Below are 23,948 nucleotides of genomic sequence, written 5' to 3'. Positions count from 1 at the left end.
AATATTGGAAAAATAAACATCTATAAGGAAGAACAAACTGGAGGATTTACTTAGGTTAAAAGTCACTAAAAAAGATCAATGTTGGTCAAACAATAAGTCAAAACCAGAATACAAAACCTCCTATCTGCAAATGTTTAGAATTTGAGTTTTTACATCATATGATGAGAACAATGATAACCACACTTTAAGTGAATCTGCAAAACAATCTTTTCCTTTTATGACAAAGTTTACAAGACAAAAACTTCCAATCAGCATTGACTAGAATATTATAAACACATTTTTCTTGTTTCCTAAAAAAAAGCGTTTTTTTCTCATACCAGCTTTTGTATTTTGTCTATACTGTTTGCTTAAGGTTTATAATGAAACACTGCACTAAAAAGTTAAATAAAAATCTGTCCTGTAAGATTTCTTCAGTAGCTGTGCAACTCTAGTGGTTCATCTTAAACGTGTTTCTTGTCGTGTTATTCTACACACATGGCCATTGGATAGCTATCTGCTTCTTTATTTCGATGTCTATGAAGCATGTTTTTGGACTGCGGGAGGAAGACGGAGATCCCAAACATCCGCAGAGAGAACGTGCAAACTCCACAAACAAAGGGGACAGCTGGGACTCAGACCAGGGCCTTCTTGCTGTGAGGTTAGAGCGCTAACCACTGCACCGCTGTGCAGCCCACATTAAAATCTCATTTGTGAAATTTGCTTCTATGTTGTTGGTCACTAACTTCCCTTTCTTACAACATTTCTAGTCCCCCTTTTTTTGGCAGCCTTAGTAAAAGTGGAGGCAAAAGGGCCATTGTTGGTTTTCACAGATTCACATGCATCAAACAAATCACTTTTGCTGTCACGACCACATAGTTTTAAAATACTTTAGACCACGAGAACTTTCTCCTTACCAGTCATCTGAACAATTATCTCATATTCTGCAACAAGCAAGGGAGGGGAAACTTACTTTCCATAACCAATGAGAGTAATCTTGAATGTACCCTGATCTATTGATGCTATGAGCTTCTTTTGAACCCTTTCCAAGGCCTTGACTTTAAAACGTATAGCTGTAAGCTGAGTTATTTAACACAAATGTCTTGTGCTCTCTAAAAATGTCTATTTAAAAGGCTTTCTGAGTTTGTTGGGTGCAGTGACTCCTTTATTCTCTTCCTTTAGTCCTATGGCATGAACATCATATTTCTCTTTGAATGTCCTTAAAAAAGAACCATTACTTCAAAGTGTTTTGTTCTGATAAAAATCTGTAGGGGTTTTCCATTTAAAATTCAGTTTCAAATGTGCATATAGGAATAATGTGTCCCAAAATATTGCATGTGAAATGTTTTCTCGTCAGATGTGATGTCATATTTTTTAAAAGCATTGATGTATGATAACAGAGTTTTGCTCCACTTTTCTTTTTCCACCTTCAAACAACAGTAACCGCATATTGAGTCATCCTGGCAGGCCATCTCTTTCAACTCTACAGTTTTGAACCAATTGCTTCATTTTAATCACTGATTAATATTGTTTACAGTCTGAAGTTCAATGGTACTGTCAGCCAAATGAAATGATACACCCACACCCTTTTCTTTTGGTAAAATGTGTCCTTCTGTTAAGAGGAAGTGGTTACCCATCATATGACCTGACTGTGTACAGAGACCTACCTCGTTGATTTCATATCCTGTGGCGCCTGCACAGAATTTAAGTCACAATGCTGCAGAAGAAAATGGTAAAGTTTCCACTGAGCAGAGTATGCCTCACTTAATTTACATGCGACACGAGGCCCTAACAGAATCTTAACTGCTTCAAAACACACTGCTAACACACACATAGGAGTCTGATTATAGGTTTTTATGCAGACATGAGTCCCAGCACAAAAATATATAAATAACCATGGCAACAACAGAATAATGAGGTTCTAAGAGTGAGTGGTTAACTACAGCAGCTATCAGAACTATATCCTAAATTCATTAATATTTACCTCAAATATTCGCATTTTCACATTTAAATAATCTGAAATCATATACTGTTCTTCAAAAAAGTTTTTTTTCTTACATTTTATTTGGATTCTGAAACACAGGGGGCAGCTGGAATGCAGCTCATAGCAGTGTAATAAGCCCTTCTCCTGTTCAACATTTCTCAACATCTTGACACACTTTAGGGTGTTGCCATCTGCTTAAACGCCCAGAAAATGCAACCCTCCTTTACACCGAGCTATAACATAACAGACGGAAAAGCATCCTGTGGTGGATGACTTCACAGCTGACTGAAGGCCATGCGCAGCAGCAGGGCTGCCATCAGGACAACTGGGCTGCAGGCCAGAGCTTGTGAGCTGTTGCCGTGGCTGTGGCTGTGGTGCGGCCCATTGCAGTCGTCGCCAAAGCAACATTCCATCTTGGCTCCCGAGTTGCTGCTGTGCGCCTTGTCACAGAAGGCCTTGTATGAGCAGGACTTCATTACAGTGTCTGAAGGACAGTAGGTAAACACATACAAGTCTCTCAGTTAAACTATTAGACGAACATGCAAAAAACACCTAACAGATAAATATTTTAGATTTTTATCAGTAAAGTGAAGGAACTCTTGTTTAAATCGAAAAAAAAAAACATGCAACAAAAAATCATGAGAAGTCATAAAAAGACAATAATAGGTAACCATTGACTAAATGTGGGGGCAAAAGTCACAGAAAATGTTCTTAGTCAGAAGAAATGACATTAGTATAACTTCTTCTTCCTTAAACAGTCTACAGCTGATTGTTGGTGCTGTACTGACCTCTAGTGAGGTTAACTATGATTCATATTGTTGTGTGTTTACTCACTTGGTCCTGTAATAGTGGAACAGGCATCAGCGTACTGAGGGCAGGAAGTGGACCCCTGCTTATTGCAATCCTCCTCAGTGGAGGCCACACATGTGTGACACTTGAGGGCGCGGCCTTCGCAGACAGAGCAAGAGAGAGCACCTGGCTTGAGACTAAGCATGCATATACACAGGTGGGTGCAGCCAGGCACACACAAGTTCCCAATTTGTACTTCAATCAAGCATCCTCTCCATACACTCTTTTTGTACACAATATTTATGTGTAACACTGCAATTCTACTCCTAGATTATACAGTATGACTGACAAGTTGACAAGTTCACCTTCAAATACCAGTAAATACTTTAAAACATAATGCTGTCTGCTATGAAACCTTAAAAATATATCAGTAGCTTTTTAAACTAATGATTTTGACAATTTTTCCTTTTAAAACACCTTTTGAGCATTCCTGCAGATTAAAACTTAGTTTAAAAAAGTCCCTAATTTTTATTTTATTTTAATTGATTTTAATTTTTTTTTGTAATTGTACAGATAGTTCATGAACCAAATAAAGTAGTTTAGACTTCAAATGTGCATGTTGGATGCTTTGAACAAATTATGGAGTACTGCCTGGTCTGCATGTAGATAGAAATGTCCAGGATTAATAAGGATAACAAATAGTAAGAATGGATTTCCTGTTCATTGCCCAAAGTCATTTAAAAAAAAAAAAAACTTACTGTGACAGGCCAGAGAGAAGACAACAAGGAGGCCCAGAGCAATCTTCATAGCAGCTGGATGATGGGTCACTGTGTCTTGCAGAGTCAAGGGGTTGCAGTGAATGAGTGCCTGATGGCGGAGACACTGGCAGCTGAGTTGGAGGAGGAGAGCTTTAGCGGTGAGAAGGACATTAAAGCTTTATCCCAGTAATCTGTATTTATGCTGCACAACCATCATGCACTGATGGACTTAACTACAGTTCAGTGTTGTTCAGCCAGGAGTCCAATTTCCAGGTCATTCAAAAACAGAGCTTGTAATGGCACCATAATTGTAATCAGAATTCTAATTTAGATCTGGATGCTTAAGAAAAAAAATCAAATAATTCAAAAAAGCAGGAGATAGAACAAACTATAGTTTATTGTTTTCAAGCACATGTGAACAGGTAAACATATGTGGGCTAATTTCTGACCCACAAATTCAAAGCGAAAAAAAAAAAAACTATTGCTACAAACATTATCTCAACATATAACATCAGTCAAGAAAATTACTTTTAGTAACATAAGTTAATATAACAGTAGAGTGGACTTAAATATATATATATACCATGTCACATGAAAAGAAAAAAACAAACTTCAAAGCAAAACCTTTCAGTTATAAGGAAATAGAACGTAAGGACCACTTTTATTTCTGTTTAATCAGTACAGTTCTTGTCTATTGGTTAAAAAACTATTTAAAAAAAACTTTCAAAGAAATGACTTAACTGTAAATGCATGAATTGGAGCTCACATCGTCAAACAAGAAGACCGAAGGCCAAAGAGACTGGAGGGAAATTTGTTTGACACTTGAAAACTGTTTATTAGTAGTAAAATAACTCAAAGTATTGTTTCATCTGCTATTCAAGTCATTCAGTATTCCTTATTTTGGCTGGTTACTGGTTAGTGCTGGGGTCAGTTTGAAAAATGGAGTAACACAGACAAAGTGACTATTAGCTTCATCATAAGCAAACATTTTGCAGCTTTCTGAATTGTCATTGAAAGTTTTATGCCGTCAAGTAGATGAAACAGTAAATAATTTGCATCTTTTAAATGAAGTCAGACACATGAGGACAATGTGCCCTTGAACAACTGCCTCCCCCCTTCTTGTGCAGTCTGCCGTTCACTTATCGCTTCATTTTTTTTTAAACACAAAAACCCCTAAGAAGGGTACTTTCAGAGTGCAAATTTTCTTTACTTCATGTAAAAATACTTTTATTATGTATGCAGCTTCAAAATAACTATTCTCATCGACAAAACCCGGGAGGTCCGAGCCTTAAAGCAACTGCTAAACAGACATCGGTCTGCGTTAGGTTTGATGTCATCCTGGAGGCGGTTACTGGGAATTAAGCCATTAAATACAAGCTGTGTCACAAAGCAGCTGTTGTTCACTGGCACGACAGAAAATAAAATCCCACAGGCTCAAGACGACCTCGAAATGGACATGAAACAAAATGATCACAGGTTCTCATCAAACGTAGTGCATAAGTACAATATATTGTAGTTCCACATAAGCAGCCCCTAAATGCATGACAGGCATGTGATGCAGTGGGAGAGCTGCTTCGTGATTGGGGCATGCACAGGGCATTACTTTAGGGGTAAGTGCAGGGCTGGGGGGAGGATCCAGCTGGACTTCAATGAAGTTTCAGTCGTATTTTCCCATTTTGGCAATCAGCTCATCACAGATCTTTGTGAGTTCCTCGAGCTCCTGGTTCTGCAAACACACACAGATGATTCAATAAGAGTTCTATTATTTGTAGAATAGTAAGAAGATTCATCAGGTTGGCTTTTACTTTCTGCTGCAAAGCTTGCTCCAGAGATTCATTTTTCATCTGCTCCTTCCTCAGGCTGGCGGTCAGCGCCATGTTCTCAGAGCTCGCCTTAGCACGTACTGTAGCAATCTCCTCGTTGGCCCTGAGAAAACACAAATAAAAACAATTAAAACATAAACATATTAAAACATATAGATAAAACATATTTTTTTCTGGTTATACTTGTTAAGTTTTTCTTCTGTGTGTAGCTTTAATGTTTGATATCTTTGCTCCTCTTGCTTGACTCTGGCCAGATAGTCTTGAGCACACTTCTTCAGCATCTCTTCATTCTAAAAAGAACAGATATCATGAGGATTTTTATAAGCATTGCTTTCTAAAAACAGAAAGCACACAAAACACTCCACACCTTTATATGTAATCTTAAGTCCCATTCCAATAATCTTTTGATCTGTTTTTAAAACGTGGAATTTGAATTATATTTACGCAGTTTTTAACCAAAAGTCAAAATTGGTCTCTGAGTTGTGGGCAGGACTGCCACCTTTCCATCATCCATCTGTTTACATGCTCTCCCACTAGCTTACAGCCCCTCACACCCTCAATCTAACATTACCAATGCAACAAAAATGGCGAGCAATATTAGAGCCATCCAGCCGTACAGTTTTGAACCAGATGCCAGCTCAGACGAGGAAAGCAAAGACGTACATGGATGTATTTGTCTGCAAGCGGATGCATCAGAATGGAGCAGAGAAAGGAGCTTGTGGCTTGCCGTAGTAACTTGTACGTCATGCAAGTTTTATCTAGCAGCATTTTTTCTTTCTGCTCCTGAATCACGACCATTTGAATAAAGTCATACTCAGAAATTAAATTTTAAGATTAATTTTCTTCAAACAAGTTCTTGATCATGAAAAATATGTTACAAGAACATGTTAAAAACATTAAAATCCCAATTTTCATCTTTAAGTCTCTGTGCATGCTCTAGGTTTTCCGAAGCTCCAACACATATTCACTTTTAAAATAATCCCTGAAAAACAAATGCTTTGAAACCTTCATAGCTCCTAGGGGTGAAAAGCAGTAGCGAAACTGGTATCATCACTTAATGGTTTTGCAGTATTTTCAAAACAAAAAAGAGAAAAATCAAACCCTCTTTAACATTTGATAAGACGGAAAAAAAAAACTTTAAACTGACTTCATTAAATCCAGTGACCTACTTTCTTAAAGCCTTCAAGATTGCTCTTTGTGTTCTCATAGCGCCGGAAAACATCTGAGAGAGAACGCTCAACAGAGTTCAGGTCCGCCAGGGCAGCCTCCTTCTCCAAAGTCACTGCATGCAAAGCCTTCTGGGAACTTAGGGTCCTGCGCTGGTCATCCTCTGAATAAAAAAGCACAGTTAGCCATGCAAAGTCCTTTAGTCTCTGCATAAAAATAGCAGGTTTTCAACAGCTTCTGTGCATAACAGAACAATTGAGACAACTGCGGTTAAAACAGCAAGTTTTCCAGCAGATGCTGACACAGGCATCAAACTGAGAAGTCAATTTTCCTGTCACGACAAGATAACTTTCTACTCAAATCAAACTGTATTTATCAAAAGCGCTTCTCATACATAAATAAAAAATAAAAACAAAGACACACATTAAAATAAAAACCCACCCTTTGCCCCATCCCCCCATCAACACAACACATACATCCCATGATCCCTCACACAATGAAACTCACCAATCATCTGAGCAATCGTTGTCTCATACTCTGCAACAATCTTTCTGCAACCAAAAACAACAGTTGTTTCATTTGAAACTTTTAAAATAATAGAACACCTCAAACAATGTCTGTCTCTGAAAAATAAACTTCTTTTCTTGGTTTAACCCTCACATGACCACTCCCTGCTGGTCAGGCTGACAGCAGAGTAAAAGCGTGCAGCAGCATGTTTTCCTAACCTCATCTCTTCCACTTGTTGTTTGCCCTGCTCATACTTTTTCTTCCAGTCGTTGATTTCGGCCTCCTTTGTAAGGACCTGAAAGAAGACACTGTTTGAGAGCCGATTCCCATGAATCAGACCTTGTCAGAAACCTGTTCGGTTCACTGCGACTAGAACAAACTGCAGTGTGTACCTCCTCTCGGATAAGGCTGAGAACGGCCTGTTTTTCAGCCTCACTGATGCAGATGGAATCCAGGACCTGACTTCCCGCTTTTTGCATCTCACTTCCCCCAGAGGATCGCTTCAGTTTGCATGCGTCGTCATTCTGCTGAAGGTAGAAAGAAACCAGTCGCACTCCTTAAACTTCTCACTGGGCCACAAAAAGCATACTATACATACTTTTCATAAAAATCGTTTTCATTTTGGCAAAAGACTTTTACTATTAGTTCCTAAAAATAACAAATGTCAAGTGCATGTCTACTTTATTTTTAAATACTTTGTCTTGTTCATTCTGACACTTTTCTCTTCTACTTTTGTGCCTCTTGATCAGAGTTTTACACATCTGAAGCCTTCCTCTCACTAACCCTCACCATCTCCACCTCTCACTTTGTCCTTCTCTGGATTATGATACAAAGTATAATCTCAAAGGGTGATCATCTAAATCCATCTGTCACCTGAGCAGATAAATACGATGGCAGATACTAAAGTAATTCCGTCCTAGCACAGTGCCGTCATTACATCAGATCATACCACAGCCTGCAATGTGGAGCGTGTCACTGTCCAACTGTATCTTTTAGGTTTTTCTGCTTCTATTCACTGGTTTAACCAGATTTATATGGAGGTGAAAGTGCCAGTGTAATGCAAGGAGGAGTCTGGACTTGTTGAAAGGTGCCTTTTCTTTGTTGAATGTCTAGTGATTGTCTCACCGCAGAGTTGAATTCAGACTCCACAGGTTTGGATGTCACCTGGCATTCCAAGACTGGAGACAAACGAAGGTCATGTTAGGAACAATGTTCTTTTAGAACACAACCACACTGGAATAAATACCTAAAATTATGTTTTTCCAGCCAGAGCAGCCAGTAAATGTGCCTTAAGGTGGAAGAGTTAATAATTATTTAGGGACTTTTTCAATAGATTTCATTATCCTTTGACAGTTTAAGTACAAATAAATGGATTACGGTATCTTGTTAAAACTTCTTGCTTTGCTGAAAAAGATCTCAAAAATTCAGCTCTACATCTAAAACCACAATTCAGAAACATTTGTATTAAAATGCATGGAGTGGACTTTAAAGTATAAACAGGTTATAACTTAGTGGAATTGTGTGTTATCAATGTTTACTACGGCGCTCTGCTCGAACAGGTACTGCTGAGCAAACAGACGCTTTAACGGGGCCTTCTTAGTTTCCATGATTGACCAAATTTCAATACAGCAAGGATCACATGTTAAGTTAATGATTTAGTCGAAACATCTGTTTGTAAAAGCAGTGAAATATGACCTTGTTCCTGTCAAATATTGAATGGCCATGGTTAATGGTTTGCTCACGGGAAAGCTCAAATGTGCTAATTAAACTTTTACCAGTTATCTGATCTCTGTGCCTCAGAGACTACGCACTGTGAGTGAGTTTAAAGTCAGAAAATCAACAAAGACATTCCTGCCGGTTCTACTCACTGTTTTGGATCCTTTCTGGTTTGACACCAACGCTGCCAGCCAACTTCTCCTCATCTGTAGCGTGGCCACCGTGATGGTCATCCTTCAACAAAAGTCATCTTTATTTACCATGAAAGCGATATAAACACCGTATGATAAATGTGCATCTCAAAAGACAAACAGAATTAAATGTTTAGAACTCACCTTTCCGCAAAAGTCCTTTATTTCTTGATTTTGTTTTACTTTACAGGAGTTCCTGAGAATGAAGATCAGTAGTAATGGCATTAACACGTTTTTTCCTGTGTGCATCCCGATGATTTTCATGAAATGGAAATAACCATGCTTTTTAAACAAGTAAATTACAGAAACCAAAATAATAAACTGTTAACTTTGGGAGGGGGGGTGGCAAAAGGAATAATAAGTCAGTCAATGACTGTTGTTCTGCTCTTTTGCAAGACTATTTTACACCCATTTTTTTCCCACCTACGCTTTGATACTGAAAGAGAATTGAGGTCAGGCGAATGTGCCTTTCACGGGAGAAGCTGCCTTTACGAAGCACAAATAGTACTTACAACAGAGCACAGAGGAAATGGACTTGTTCAGCAGTCCTGATGCCACACAAACAGAACCGAATCAGAATGTCAAGTTGGTAGGAAGACACAGAACGCGACAGGGGTTAGGTCAAAACACAAGATCAGTCCAGGGTTATTAAACTAAGGTAAAAAGAAAACATAAATGAAACATTGATGGTGTAATTCACTTAAAGACAAAGGAATGAAAAAGTAGAACTAAAAAAAAAATATCCTTATCGCCTGCAATGTTTTGGCATTGTTACATTTTCCCTGCAGGTTTCCTCAATTCAATAAAAAGTAAAAAATGATTGAGGTCTTATTTGAATTGCAGCAAACTAGTGTAAGTCTTTTTACATTAGTAATAAGGATGTAAAACAAAAAAATCCAAACAAGCTTTTGAACACGTCAGCAAGTGGTACTGATGTTATGAATAAAAGAAACCACAAGAGGGAGCCCTTTGCCATGCTGTTTTATGAACATAAGAAAACATTAAAGAAAAAAACTTAAGCTTCAATCAAAGTTCTTGCACAAAAGCTTCCAAATAAAGGATAGTGAACAGAAATAATATTGGTGAATTATAAAGAGTAAGACCAGATGATGAGCAACAAGTTAAAACAGAACACTTTCATTTGTTCAGGTTGACTGTAAACAATAGGAAACGTTCGATATTGTTCCTTAAATTGAGCAACAGGGAGAAATGTTTGATCAGACTGAGAATCTGAGGAATCCCTCCAGCTTTAGAACAAATATAACACCAACTGGAACTGTGCTTTACATGTAAAGAACTGCTTTATGCATATGTGGAAGGGTTAGGTCTTACTCACGTGATAATTGAGTCGTTTATGTCACAGCTGAGCTTCGAGTTGGCCAGCACACCATCAGCCTTCATGTTCCCATTTAGCAAGTCAGGATCCACAGTTAGGTTGGAGTCTGGGCTGACATCAGGTGTCACCGGGGGTTCATCATCCACCTCTGAAGGATCAGGTTTGATCAGAAGAGAGAGGGGGGGCCGCAATGGGAGCTGAGGGGTTTCAGAATTGACCTGGGGGCTGGATTGGGACAAAGCCTCCTCGTGATCAGATTTAGAGCTTATAGTTACATTGAGGTTTTGATCCAAACTAAAGGTGCCATCATTGGGGGATGTTGCCTCATCTGATGGAGCTGTGGTGGTGTTTTGGTTTGAGTTTTTGTCCAAAATGTGGTTTGTAACATCATCAGCAACTGGGAAAATAAAAGAAAAATACAAATTACTTTATTTGTGTGTATTTGTGTGCATGCATCACGTTGTGGTCTTTTAGTAACTATAGTAAAGTCTCCACCATCTGGTTTTGACTTCTTCCATGTTGCTTATAATTATCTTCTGGGCCATACTCGTGCTGAGCTCTTTGGTTGCTGTTATTTTCAGTGAGGAACACACATGCACTACAAAGAGAGTGACTCTTCATGACGAGCAGTGTTCAGCCCTGGATTATTCCCTCAAATGCTATGGATTATCAACTGTGATCAGGGAGTTTCTTCTACATGTATGTCAGGGCCTGGACCAGTCCAACTCCCTCATACCTGAGAATTGTTGCTTGGATATCAGCCAAGGTGATAGTCTCTGATTACTGCTTTGGATATCTGTGGTCAGCTCTGAGAGAAAGAGCTTAAGCAAGATTTCTATAATGGCTTTTCCAGCTTTGCTCACTGTCAGCCCTACGTGGGTCCATAATTGTTTCATCAATTCTAAAAGAGTACACTGTGTGCATTGTTGGGTTTCATTCCCTTAGCTGTGAGCCTTTATCAGGCAAACTGAGAGCCTATCAAGAAAGAGTGTTTTATTTCCCACGAAGATCTTTGCCCTTTTCTGTTGAACCAATAGCAGGGCGGTTCTAGGCCTCCTAGAAAAGGGAGGTTCTTGCAGCTTGTGTTGTTCATCCTGCAGACAAGTACCTCTAGAATCATTGCTGGGTTATACATTGGGTTGAGCAGAAGTCAATGTCTAGTTGGAATGTTGCCAGTTTGGTTTTGCCCTTGGGGAAGACACTAGAGCCAATGTTGCTTTGAATATTCTGGCTAGCAACTTGCATGGCAGCTCTGACACCATTATGGTGTGAATGGAACTTTAAAGCACTTTGGGTCTTAATGAAGGTAGAAAAGTGCTGTTTAAGTATGTGTTGCAATAGCTCACTTGTGACAGTCTCTTTTTTGCATTCTTTATTATAATCAGAGTTGGGACTAAATGTTGATCTATATATTCAGATGTGGGTGACTTTAAACAAATGTAAACAGTCAAGCTTTTTCAATTTGCACGACAGGGATCCATGCATGGCAGCTGAGAGAACTCTGATAGGCCAGTTTTGAATTCAAAGTTGGAAATATAGACATAAGAAAAGAGAAATGTTTCTCTGTGCTGAGCTGAGACTCAACATCGTATTTGCAAGTTACCGTATTGATAGAGATTAAAAAAACATTCCACCCGGGCTGCATGATATAAGAAACACTCGCGATTTGCTATATTAGTGATCAATGTTGCGATGACGATATTACTTGCGGTACATCAACAAAATAGCAAAACAACCAAAAACATAAATTTTCATTTCACTGCAACAGTTTAGTTTAAATGAGGGTCAGCATAACTTGAATTACACTCCAAATGACCCTCATCTACATAGGAGGTGAACAACTAACATAAAAGAGCTCCATCTGATTGGTCGAATGCATAAAAAGATTTATTTGATTCGTTACAGAAGTAAAGGTGCCATAAGACTGTTTCAACACATTTAAGATAAACATTTATTGCAATTATCTCCGTCTTTTGCAATACGCGTATTGCACAACTTGATATCACGATAACGATTAATTTGCAAATGATTGTGCAGGCCTACAATCAACCATATCAATACAGCATTTAACTGTTCCTTTTTTTTGCAAAAGAGCTCATGAAAAGACAGAAACTAGCTGGTCTGCTGGGAAAACTAGAATCTACTGTTGTGATAGCAGGGGGAACAAAGAAATGGAGATTTTTTACACTCCTGAATTCACTTTTTTGCATAGGACCATGTTTAGTGGTAATTAATTAAGCAATGTGTTACTATGAACAGCTGTTTTTTTGTTACTTCTTTGAAAACACATTCAAAACTAATTTATTTTCATAGTAAACATCAAGCAAAAAACCACAGTGTGTGTGTGAGGTGTGTGTGTTTGTGCGTGTGTGTCAGCTTCTGCAATAGCTTCTCTCATTCTCCACCTAAAAACTAATTAATGATGGCTTATGTGAGCTAAAAAGTGTTCTACACACCCTTTGGAGACATGGAACACATGAGGAGGGACCACTCCCAGTTATGCAGAGTTCACGCCATCATGTGGCTTAGCAACAAAAGCAGCATCACACTTTACAGGCATTTCACAACTCAAAAAAAAATAAAAAGAGGAAAAGCTAATAATAAAAGGAAGTATAACACACACAGTGAAAGAGAAGCGGACATTAAGAAAAACAAAGTCTGAGGAATGATTGGTGTGATTGTTAGAAAGATGGAGAAAGAGGCTGCACTCAGAAACAAGTCATTTAATTACCAGGAAGCCTGAGTTCAAGTGTCCTCACACAGTTGATCTTTTGTTTATGAAACAAACCAAATTTTACACTAGACATGTGATTACCATAAAAAGTAGCTACTGTGCAGCCATATAAACATGTCGGATTTGCAGCAGCTGATGTGTAAAAGTGCACTAAAAATTACAAAAAGGCTTCTTTTTAGCAACCGGTTCCCTGAAAAGTATACATTCGTAAGAGCAGGACATAATCTTACTTGTTTTTCCAGGATCACTATCACCATGGCAATGAGAGCTACATTTCTCTGTGTGGGTGAAAGGAGGAGGAGGAAGCAGGGATGAAGAGCATTGAAGTCTTTAAGCAACTCCAAAAAAAGCAAGACTGTCAGAGATTTTAAGCGAAAGTCTAACAAATGAGAGTTTTTGGTTCAGTTTGGATTTATCTTGGGGGAGGTAAAATATGATCAGAAGTAACAATGCTTTTGATGACAAACACTGTTCCCATTGTCTAACAATCAATACTAACAGCAAGTACAAAAAAAAGATCAAATAAATGGCAAGTTTGTTAAAATAAGCTACATAAACTGCAACAGTGAAGTGATTGACTTTAAAACCAGGAGTATAGCTTATATATGGAGAGTGCTTGGTGTTTATTTAGTTCAAAAGCTTACAGTACTTCACTAAAAGAATTAACTGCTTTATAAAAAGAAATATATCTACTGCCATTTAAAGAAATTATCTTTCTTGTCACCACCTAAAATACAATACTTTACTAGGATTTCCTTCCATTTTTGAAATGCTAAATCACAGGATACCACTAAAAACATAGTTTAAACACGACATAAATACTTTCATTTGAATGAAAATTCACAAAATCAGTAGATAAAGTGTTCATTGGGTTGTTCAGTTAACCTTTGGGCACAAATGCTACATAAGAAACCAAACATCAAGAAATTCAATCACAACTGTCTTTTCAGCAGCTAAGTGCAAGTCAAGCACAGCATGTTCTCTGCAAATGTGTTACTCAAAGTCATATGAATGTTTGATCAATGGAAATCATGCAGAAATAATTTAGTTTGGATTCAAAGCCAGAATTCTGAAAGAGAAGCTCAATGAATTATTTTATAGTTGAAAGATTATTCAAATTTAAAGACCCACTCCGATCATCTTTTTATCTATATGAAAAACGTTCACTATGGTCTTTTAATTATGATTATGCAGTTTTTAGCTAAAATCACAAAAATTGTTTTCTAGGACAGTTTCTGCAGAGCGGCAGTAGTTCATTAGAAATTCACATTTGAATTGTGGAGCAACCCCATTTCCCTTCATCCGTCTGTTTTCACGCTCTCCCGCTAGCTTACAGCGCCTCAAAACTCCAATCTAACATTAATAAATGGCGAGTAATATTGGAGCCATCCAGCCGTACAGTTTTGAGCCAGATGCCAGCTCAGACGAGGAAAACAAAGACGCATGGATCTTGTCATCTACAAGTAGACGAATAGAGCAGAGCATGGAGCTTAAAGATTGTAGCTTTTATATCACAACTACAAGCTTTTTCAATTGGCTATTTTTCATCTGTTCCTGATTCCCAACAATTTGAATAAAGAAATAATCAGAAATGCAACTAAAGGACCATAAGAGAACACTGTCTCACCTGTGTGGCTGGAATTGTCCAGGTGGCCCAACAGCTTCTCAACAACTGGAGATTCAGCCTCTGGAGTCTCAAAGGTGCCCTCAGAATCTGAACTGCACGGAAGGAAAACACTGCGAGTTATCAAATTCTCATCTAACACACAACAGAGACGGTGAGAGAGCGATTCTAATAGAAAATCCTCTGCTGAAGGACGTGGGGTTTAGCTTTCTTATTTGAGATGAAAAATGTGCCACAAGTGATAAAGTTTAACAACAAATGGACTTTAAATTAACTTTAACATTTGAAAAAAGTATTTCACACAACTTGAAAGATCACAAATTGGAAAATATTTTTTCAGCCTTTTATAGCAAGAACTATTGATGCAAAGATTTATCATTGCCATCTTCCAACTTCATTTTCTTTCTGACAAGAAAAATACTTTCCAGTATGATTGGTTTCCCTAAAGTGACATAAAAACAAGGGATTTGACAGCTCAATGCCATTTAGAATAACCAGCTCCTTTCTTTTTAAAGGAAGTTAGAGGAAGGGAGAGCAGAGGAAGTGAGGCCCTCGAAGGCCACCTGCATCCTTGGCTCCTTAACAACAAAAACACACCAGCGTTGATTCAAATGCTCGCATACACATGCATTTCATACTGCAGCTCAAGCGACAAACAAAAAGTAATCTTTTTTTAAAATACAGTTTGCCACACAAAGACACAGTCTGCTTTACATCCCAGTTCCAGCCCCAACAACTGCAGTTTTGGACGGTTACTAAGGAACCTAACATGGACGGCAAAAAATGTCAAAAGCTTCAGAAACGGTGCTTCTTTCTCCCAACCCCCAGCTTTTAGCAACTGCTCCTTAACAACCACACAGCCTGTCACACACACATGCACACACACACACAAGCGCAGACCCAGATAGTTATGTCATCTGTGCTTGCCATCTGAAAAAACAAAATGGAGAGCATTAACCTGCAACTCACAAAAGGTTTTTACATTTTAACAGAAAAAGAACCTTTTTGGCTACGTCCTTTAGATTCTCTTTCATCAGAGTTTAACTTCATCTGATGCAGATTCTCTGTAAACAGACAACCATGAATGTACTTTTCACAAAAGCATCCACAAAAGTCTAACAATGCATATTTCCGATTTAAAAAACCATAGTTTTGTCTTTGTTTCATCTGTTTTAGTCCCGTCGCTCACACAACCACATTCACAGCCATCTTACTGGTCCTCTCTTTCATCCTTCGCTCTGAGCTGTCCATCATCTCCTGCACCTCCAGTCACAGCTGACCACGTCCATTTGGCCCATTGAACCGGAGACAACCAGGACATCTCTGCAGCGCGTCCGATGCCACCTCCCAAATTTAACAAACTCCCCTTTCTTGCAGATCACTTTGGATTGCTGCTGAGAAACGGATAGGCCACTCTGTTTAAAAAAAAAAAAAAAAAGGAAAAAAAAAGCAGTAAATCCAATTCAGAAGAGGCAGAAGAACTGTCCCGGGTCTCGTGTTCTAAATAGCAGAGTCACTTCCTCGTATCAGCTTTCCCATCCTGCTTTTCAGCCTTTGTTGACGCTCAGGCCAGAGAGATGTGTCACGCTGCCGTGGAGGATCTGTGCTGCTCTGCTGCTCGCCACAGCGCTGACTCTGACGGTGCTGATTTTCAGAGCATCAGTAGTCACTCCCCTCCGTCTCCCCCTTCCTTTCCCGTCTCTGCACTTTTGTCTGGGTGGACGATCAGCTGGTTAACACACGTCGCCTCGCTCAACTCCCACGTGCTTGCCAAGTCGCCTGCTTTTCCTCTCCACCCTCCCTGACGTCCTTAACGTTTGACGATTCTGACCAGAAACGATAGAGGCGTTAAGATGCCTGACAGCCAGATGTCGGTTTCTCCAATAAACAGGATATAAAAAGAGATTATGGTGTAAAGTGGTGGGCTGCACAGCACAATCTTGCACCTGGAAGGACCTTAAATGATGTTAATTCAGTTTTCTGAAGGCATTTCCTGAAGCAAATTGTTGCAAATTCAAATACCCATTTTGCTTCTTTTTTTAGGGCATTCTAGAGTTTGTTTTATTGTAGCTCTCCTGCCATTTTAAGAGTTTTCTAAAAGGTAATCTGAGCTGTTTGTAGTAGTCTGTTTACTTAGCAACAGAGACAGCTGCCAACTATAACAAGAAGCTCCACTGCCAACTCAGCAATTGTTGCTAACAAGGTTTCCGTGTTTTCTTTGTATGCTTTTACCGGGTTGCAGGTTAAAAAAAAAAAACAGCAATCCCACATGCAGCAGCCATGATGCGGGGGTAAAGGAAGCTCTCATCGATGCTTTCACATGTGCCTCTGAGGCTTGGTTGTTGAGCTTATGTAACCCCGTCAGACATCTCTCCCCATCACACACAAACACACACACACAGGGTCTCTAGGCTGGAGGAGATGTGCTCTTTTGAGACAAGATGGACCGTGACTAATCTAATAAGAGGAGGACCATTCAACCATTGTGGAAAAAAAAGATGACAAAAGGAAGAATTGTCCGTCTTGGTTTACAATCTAAAAAATATTCTTAGATGTGTCGCGCATGAAAAAATAAGAGACACAGACACACAAGTTAGGCAACACACTGCCATGTAAGGTCACACACTGTCATACACACACAGACAGAACTACTGTCTATGACTAAACCAGAAAAGCAGCAAGTAAAAAAGGTAAATAAAGATGTAAATACTTTGAATGATAAAGGAAACAAAACTAAGGAAGGGCTGGGCATAAACTTTTGATTGCGTTTCTTCTTCACACCGTTTTCTTTTTGTTGCTTTATCTTTCTGGTCGAACAGTCAAGAAGAAAAAGCGGCTAACAAAGATGTGCTGGAACACAAACTGTTTCTCTGACTTATTCAGGACTAGAGCCACATCTTCATAGGTCCTAGTGGGCTCTAAAAACTTTCACTTGTGACATTTTAAAATGATACTTTAGACAGATAGAAGTCACTTTCTCTTGCATCAAGGTTTACCGAATGGGAATATGCTTGACTATAACAAAATAAAGACTCAGTTATGTCATACCTAAAGGTGTTAAGACCCACATGTGCATATATGTATAGCCAATATAAAAATAAACTAAGTTTGCCATTTTAACTCACACATAGACCAATATAGCCAAAATCCAGACATGCTTCCTCAATTCCAACTGGTCTATGCTATTTAAACATAGTTGGTTAACCCACGCTCTTTCCACATCATCATCATTATTAGACTGAGTGACAGCAGCATGGGGTTAGGGATAAAAGCAGCTAAAATTAGTATCTGTGAAGCACAACAGAAGGAAATTAGATTCTGGAAGAGATGAGTGTGCCGACATGGGATATGCGTGGTATGTCAACTTTTTATTGCTGCTCTCAAACAAACATGCATGAGATGAATCGCTGCTAATTTGTTGTTGCGCCACTTTCAAAGGTGGATAATCTTTACTGAAAGTCAGACTACATTAAGGCCAAATTACATTTAGGGTTGTTCTTCTTTGACTAGTAGGGTTAAAAGTGACTTAATATTCAAAATTACAGTTTAACTTCAAGGTATAAATCTCAGTTGATGGCAGAACAATTAAGCATTAGATTAAAATGTTTGATTTGTTTTTTGTAATCCGATTACAATTTATAAATTTAAGGAATGTATAGAACATCTGATGCTTATGTAACGCTTCTCAGGTTATGGGACTAGACGCAATAATCAGAATTCGTCTCAGGGAGCCCAAAGTATGTAAATGAAAACAAGACAGCGATGAAAGTAAAAGGCAATCGATTGTATTAACAGAAAATAGACATTTAAACAATACAAAAGAACAACAACAAAAGGAACCGGGATATGGGTCTGAGTCCTATTGAGAGGTTTCCAAAAGTCTATTGGTTGGGATGTAGTTGAGGTTTGCTGCAGGTGAGGAGTTGTTATTGAGGGTGGAAGTATCAGGATCTCAGAATTGGGTAGCTCGCCATCAAGTTGTAGATCAAAGAATACATAACAAAAACCTGACCAATGAGCAGGTCTCTTTGGGGTTAGTTAGTGTCCAAAGGTAAATGCTGAGGTGTCCAAATATGTTCGTATTTGTTCGTATTATTCGTAATATGTTTTAGGCGTCCTGGTGTGGCCACAGCAGCAGCAACAGCTGAGAGCAAGAAGCAGCCAACAGGAAGCAGGAAACAGGAAGCAGGAAGTGCACCAGCTGACCAAGAACTTATATACACACCAGGCCTCTCACAATAAGGGCGGGGCCAGGTGCTCACAGTTAGTCTGATGGCTTGTCTGATGCCAAGGGGTTACACTTAAAAAATCCTTAAGACAATACGATCATGGCTTTTTTTTTTTAAAGAGGACAATAATAAAGATCTATACTCTAATCTCTTGATATTTTCTTAAATTGTCAAAATAGTTCTCTGCACGACATAATTTTGGCGCTGATGAATGGGATTTTAGAAACATCTTTCCCCACACAGCATGTCCTGTTTAGCATATCTACATGCACAGAGTTTCCCTAAATATTTATACAGCGCAGATGTCAGACGTGCAAATAAAATGCCTGAGTCATCTTTAGTGTTTGTGAGTCAACATTCAAACAACTCTGATGTTGACTCAAGCATCCTGTTTTTATTGACTAGGTTTGTCTGACTTGAGCAACAAAAACAACACCTTAATAACACCTGATCTCAATTAAACGTTTCTTGCATTTTTAAACAGGGCAGCCTTTCCAAGTACAGTTTTTACATTTAAATTGCATAGCTTCCCTTGGCTTGGGCTTGGTGTGTGGCTCCCCTTGCTGGCCACTTTTAGACCTATACGCCTTGAAAAGGTAACAACAGATCATCCGATTTTTAGACTTACCGGTAGATTTCACTGTTTCGTTCAGAGTAGCAGAAAAATGATGCAACAAAAATGTGGCATATTTTATAACAGGATAAATGCTACTTTTTCACACTACAACAGATTTGACATGATCCTTAATATAACCATGGAAACCACTGCACAATCAGAGGTACCCTTTTGAATAAATTCATGCAAAGACTATAAAAATCAGTAAATTAATGCACACGGTCTATGAGAAGTTGCTTGTACAAATTGATGCACAAATGCTGTTTGGGATTATTTAGGCTAACAGAAGAGATGCTAATATTGTGAATCTTAACACAGATATATGCAGAATATCTGTGAGGTCTCTCATTCATCCAGGATTATTCCATAGCATGGCAGAAAAAGTTTTTTAAGTTGAGGACATCTGGCATCTTAGAGGCTTTCTCGATGTCAACAGCGAAAGCAGGGCTCGACATAGCCATTTGTCCGCTGGCCCGGTCCTGTTTTTCGAGCAGTGCGGACCACAAGACTTTACTTTTCACTTGTCCGCTCGGGCCACTAAAATATTTAACGGTTTATATATTCTTCACCTTTTTCAATAAAGTAAATTTTGCGAAAACGTGTAGATTTACCTCGTCTTCATAATTTAGTTTTTCTGCTAGTCCTGTGTTCAGACTTCAAGGGTTTCTATGGGAAACCTTTGATCACTTCTCCTTCTCTCCCGCCTGCGCGCGCTCGGCTTTCACTGCCGAGCACCACGCGGCACGCGCTCACTACTTTTTTTTTTCAAACTTTATTGAATGTAACAATTCAATACAAAACAATGTTAAACAGCAACAACGAAGGAACAAGCCAGTGGGTTATTATTACATTTGATTATAAATCCGACACCGTCACTGAAGAGAGACTGAAGCATGTCAGAGATGTGGAAGACATGGCAGGAATAGATAGGAATATGTTGGATGGAGTAGTGGGTATAATTAGTAGTATGGACAGCAAGATATTTAATGAATGCATTGAAGATGAAACTGTATCCACTAAGCTTTAAGCTGAATGTCAAAGAATCAAAGGCAACTCCAAATACCTGAATCTCAGACTCAAATGCAGCAGAATGTTAAACTACTTAATTTTGTTTTTCTTTACAACACTGTAAGCAGTAAGTATTTCTAGTTCGCTGAATGATCTCAGTTAGACCTGCACAATATGAGGAAAACTCGCGATATGCGATATCAGAGATTAATATTGCGATAACGATATAATTTGCGGTATATAAACAAACAGCAAAATAACCAAATAACCATTCCCAGTTTAAAAATTATACTCCAAATGACCCACGTTGACATAGGTTACAAACATCTAACATAACAGGGCTCCATCTGATTGGTCAACAATGTGAAGGCGTCCATCCGATTGGTCAAATGCATTAAGGGATTTATTTGATTCGTTAAATGGTTCAAGCTGCCATTAGATTGTTTTAACACATTTAAGGTTTATGATTTATTGCGATATTTGCCGTTAAAAGCACCATGAAAACTTCTGAACTAGTGTTACCTACTACACTGCAGTGCTCTCTTCAAAACATCTGAAACAGACTAGAGCAGATTTAAGTTTGATATGGTCTATTTTCAGTCATTGAAAAGTGTAGAAATAAGTGATGTCACCAGAATGCACCAAATTGTACCATATTAAAAGTTTCCGGGGGGGCATGCCCACAGACCCCCCTAAAGTTGCAAGCACCTGCGGAGCGGCGGGTCCCGCTATGCGCGGTGTCGGGCCAGTAACTTTCAGGCAGGGCCAGTAAGTTTCAAAAACTACTGGCCCTGTGGGCCAGTGCAAATTTCTGGGCTATGTCAACCCCTGGAAAGAACACCACCATGGCAAGAGATGAGTAAGTGACAAGATGAGAAGAGTGGGACAACTCAAGAGGAGCGGGGTTTGAACTCCAGCAGAGCTGTTGTTCAAAAGTATGGCAAGAACACAGGACCACACAACTCCTACAACAATGCAGCCTGTACATGTTACACACATGAACGCACAGAGACAACACACCACCTACTTTAAGTCTGTTTCTGTACACTCTCCTTTTCAATCCTTTTTTTCACGTCAAGATTTAAGTTAAAGTGGAATTCCCCAAAACACTCAGCAGCCAAAACAACATGTAAAGAAAAACATTAGTAAAATGTTGAGCTCAAAACAGAGAAACTAGATCAGATTTTTTTTTTTTTAAGTTTTGCCGCATGCAAAGATTTAACAACCACAGATATTCAAAGGCTCCAAATACAGGTGAGTTTACTCGCAGCTGAGTGGAGGTTTCTGCAGAGCAGGACATAAAAATGGATGATTAAGCAGGATAAAATTAGTCTTTAAGCTAAAAGCTGCAATTCCACAGCACTGGTTCCCAGTTTACCCAGAGGGAGAACTCCAACCCCCAACTGGCCTACCTAAAGACAGATGGATATGAAAGATGTTTGTATGAGACCACAGATCCTTGCTAAAACTAAGCATGCCCTTTTCTGTCATTACTAAAACATATTTTTTAAGTGCTTAGCAGTTTTGCTTTCTATGTGTCATAGTAATCCTAAATCAACAGCAAGGCTTTTAAAAATAGAACTAAAAAGCAATGCTGAAAAGACAAAGTCACAGCATTTTACCTTAGCCTAAAAAGGATAAGCACAAACAGAGGAGATAAATGCATGAAGCAGCAAGCTCTTTTCTGCTTTTTGGTCAAAAAGAGGGCCTCAGAAATGACAGCTTCAAAATTCAGCATTAAATAAAACAGAAAACAAACTGTGCAGCCCGAATAAACAACGTCACTGTAAAATTAAGGTCACAGCTGCATAATTAAGAGGAACTTGGCATCATGCTAACTACTGTGGTAGGTATATAAGCCATGAATTATGTAAAAACAAAGGAAAAAAATAGAGCAGTCTTAAATTTCGAAGACATGATGGTCCTTAGCTCCTCTGCCTTGCCTTCTGCTTTCACAAAGACTTAAATACTTCAACATATTCAAAGTACCATGGCAGCAATGCTTGGTAACACTGTCTGATTAGCTCATGTGCTTCCAGTTGAGCCCATAAAGTCCTGGTTCTGCCCTGTTAACCATCTCGTCTTTCCTATGCCAGCCACTTTCACCGTGTGAATGCTTTGACACCAACATACAAACAAGCAGGATGAGCGCGGTCTTACATGCTGCCCGTCTTTTGAGAACTGATGGATCCTTTCCTCTGCTGGCTGAGGGAGCCCCCCATGGCAACGACAGACTCTGTTGTATTCCTCTCAGGTTTGTTCCAGATGCTCTCAATCTTCCTGTTTACATCCTAGATTCACCGCTGCTCGTCCTCTATTGAAGTCGCTGTAGCTTTGCTGTGACATGCCACTTCTCACAATCAGCTGGATTTGATTGGCACTAATAACCCTCTCCTGGTCTTTTGCTCTTTCGCCGTCTCTCTTGATGCTTTGAAGAATCCCACACATGAACGGCTCTGGTGACAGCCCCGCCTCCTCACTCTGCCTCCATCCACAGCAACAGCACAGAGGCAGATGTAGGTGGGGCAAAGGCTTTCGATGGGGGTCAAAGCACAGAGGTGGGGCTCGTGAGGGGGGAAAATCCCAAATCCAGGGAGTGGGAAAGTGTAGTGGGGGTATCTGGCAGGCTCAGGGTTTTGTTCAAGAGAGAAAGAGTCCTTTCTTTTGTTAAGCAGGCCAATTCCAGAGTTGGGACAAGTAAGAGGGAGAGATGCCAAAGGAAGTAGAACAGCTCCACTTATTCCAGTACCTGCTGTGACCCCTCACCCATCTCTGTAGGCCACGCCCACAGGTGACCCAACACAAACCTCTATAAATGCCTCCTTTTTCATGCTTTGACAGTGTGGAGCAAAAATATTACACAACACAATCCAGTAGCTTCTACCAGGAAAATCAACAGAACAAAACATTTAAAATCCAAAAATTGAAAAACAGGATGTTTTGAGAAGTTCTGTCTTTTTTTATGCTAAATTGGAGAACGAAATGCTTTTTTAAAAAGATATCATATATTATCACTAAATTGTGTCATATAAAACGTGAGGTTTATCACGATTTTTTTGGATCAAATATTTTTTCTTATGACTACTTTTCTAATCTTATCAGAGCAGCAATTAGCTTTTCCGTACTGCCAATTAGCATGCTAAGCCTCTTTATTTAAAATATCACACACACAACTCCAGCTGATTAAAAAACAAAAGGATATTAATTGTTAAAAATGTAAGACAGAACTAAAAGTTTGTATCATAAACTTGCCTCATACTTCTCCAGATTCAGCGCCAGTTAACTCCCTTAGTTCGCACTTAGCACGCGCTCACCTTTTGGCGCATGCTCAATTCATTAACGGCACCAGCCCCTGACCATGTGACTTTCATGATTTTTTTTTTTAAATGTTGCTCCTTGAGTCACTGATACAGTTATTTTTAAAAGTAACTACTCTAGAAAACATTTAATTTTGAATCCAGTGTGGACAAAGATGTACAGAACACAACAA

General features: G+C 39.1%; 2 protein-coding genes across 13 annotated transcripts; both read right to left on the bottom strand.

The window, feature by feature from the left end:
* Nucleotides 1–1,815: 1,815 nt before the first annotated feature.
* Nucleotides 1,816–3,760, bottom strand: LOC101174196 (uncharacterized). Of its 2 annotated transcripts, none has more exons than XM_023958508.2 (3): nt 3,508–3,760; nt 2,795–2,908; nt 1,816–2,444 (listed from the first exon to the last, which is right to left on the bottom strand). In XM_023958508.2, exons 1-3 carry the CDS (start codon nt 3,554–3,556, stop codon nt 2,236–2,238), a joined length of 372 nt encoding a protein of 123 aa, XP_023814276.1. In that variant the 5' UTR covers nt 3,557–3,760; the 3' UTR covers nt 1,816–2,235. The 2 variants fall into 2 exon arrangements, with proteins under 2 accessions (XP_023814276.1, XP_023814275.1); XM_023958507.2 differs by having other exon boundaries at nt 2,007–2,444; nt 2,795–2,935.
* A 126-nt stretch (nt 3,761–3,886) lies between these two features.
* Nucleotides 3,887–23,791, bottom strand: LOC101160244 (transforming acidic coiled-coil-containing protein 1). 11 transcript variants are annotated; one of them, XM_020705971.3, is made up of 14 exons: nt 23,711–23,791; nt 14,609–14,700; nt 10,248–10,644; nt 9,424–9,459; nt 9,056–9,107; nt 8,873–8,954; nt 8,130–8,182; nt 7,397–7,531; nt 7,223–7,299; nt 7,005–7,048; nt 6,500–6,660; nt 5,514–5,620; nt 5,313–5,433; nt 3,887–5,233 (listed from the first exon to the last, which is right to left on the bottom strand). In XM_020705971.3, exons 1-14 carry the CDS (start codon nt 23,713–23,715, stop codon nt 5,165–5,167), a joined length of 1,431 nt encoding a protein of 476 aa, XP_020561630.1. In that variant the 5' UTR covers nt 23,716–23,791; the 3' UTR covers nt 3,887–5,164. The 11 variants fall into 11 exon arrangements, with proteins under 11 accessions (XP_020561630.1, XP_078809012.1, XP_011477519.1 ...); XM_078952886.1 differs by lacking the exon at nt 9,424–9,459 and adding an exon at nt 15,820–16,431 and having other exon boundaries at nt 7,397–7,528; nt 23,711–23,763; XM_011479217.4 differs by lacking the exon at nt 23,711–23,791 and adding an exon at nt 22,619–23,179.
* Between the last annotated feature and the right edge of the window lie 157 nt (nt 23,792–23,948).

This window comes from Oryzias latipes, chromosome 9 (assembly GCF_053564925.1).
Source record: "Oryzias latipes strain Hd-rR chromosome 9, Olatipes_Hd-rR_3.1".
NCBI classification, from domain to species: Eukaryota; Metazoa; Chordata; class Actinopteri; order Beloniformes; family Adrianichthyidae; genus Oryzias; species Oryzias latipes.
This window is presented reverse-complemented; position numbering and strand designations above follow the sequence as displayed.

Coding starts and splice junctions, on each gene's coding strand:
- LOC101174196 (XM_023958507.2), bottom strand. CDS start 3,556: ATGAAGATTGCTCTGGGCCTCCTTGTTGTCTTCTCTCTGGCCTGTCAC. Junction 2,936..3,507: donor CTTCTCTCTGGCCTGTCACA/GTAAGTTTTTTT, acceptor GTCTCAAGCCAG/GTGCTCTCTCTTGCTCTGTC. Junction 2,445..2,794: donor TTCCACTATTACAGGACCAA/GTGAGTAAACAC, acceptor ACTGTCCTTCAG/ACACTGTAATGAAGTCCTGC.
- LOC101160244 (XM_023958505.2), bottom strand. CDS start 15,926: ATGTCCTGGTTGTCTCCGGTTCAATGGGCCAAATGGACGTGGTCAGCT. Junction 8,183..8,872: donor ACCAGAAAGGATCCAAAACA/GTGAGTAGAACC, acceptor GTTTGTCTCCAG/TCTTGGAATGCCAGGTGACA. Junction 7,300..7,396: donor TCAGCCTTATCCGAGAGGAG/GTACACACTGCA, acceptor GTCTTCTTTCAG/GTCCTTACAAAGGAGGCCGA.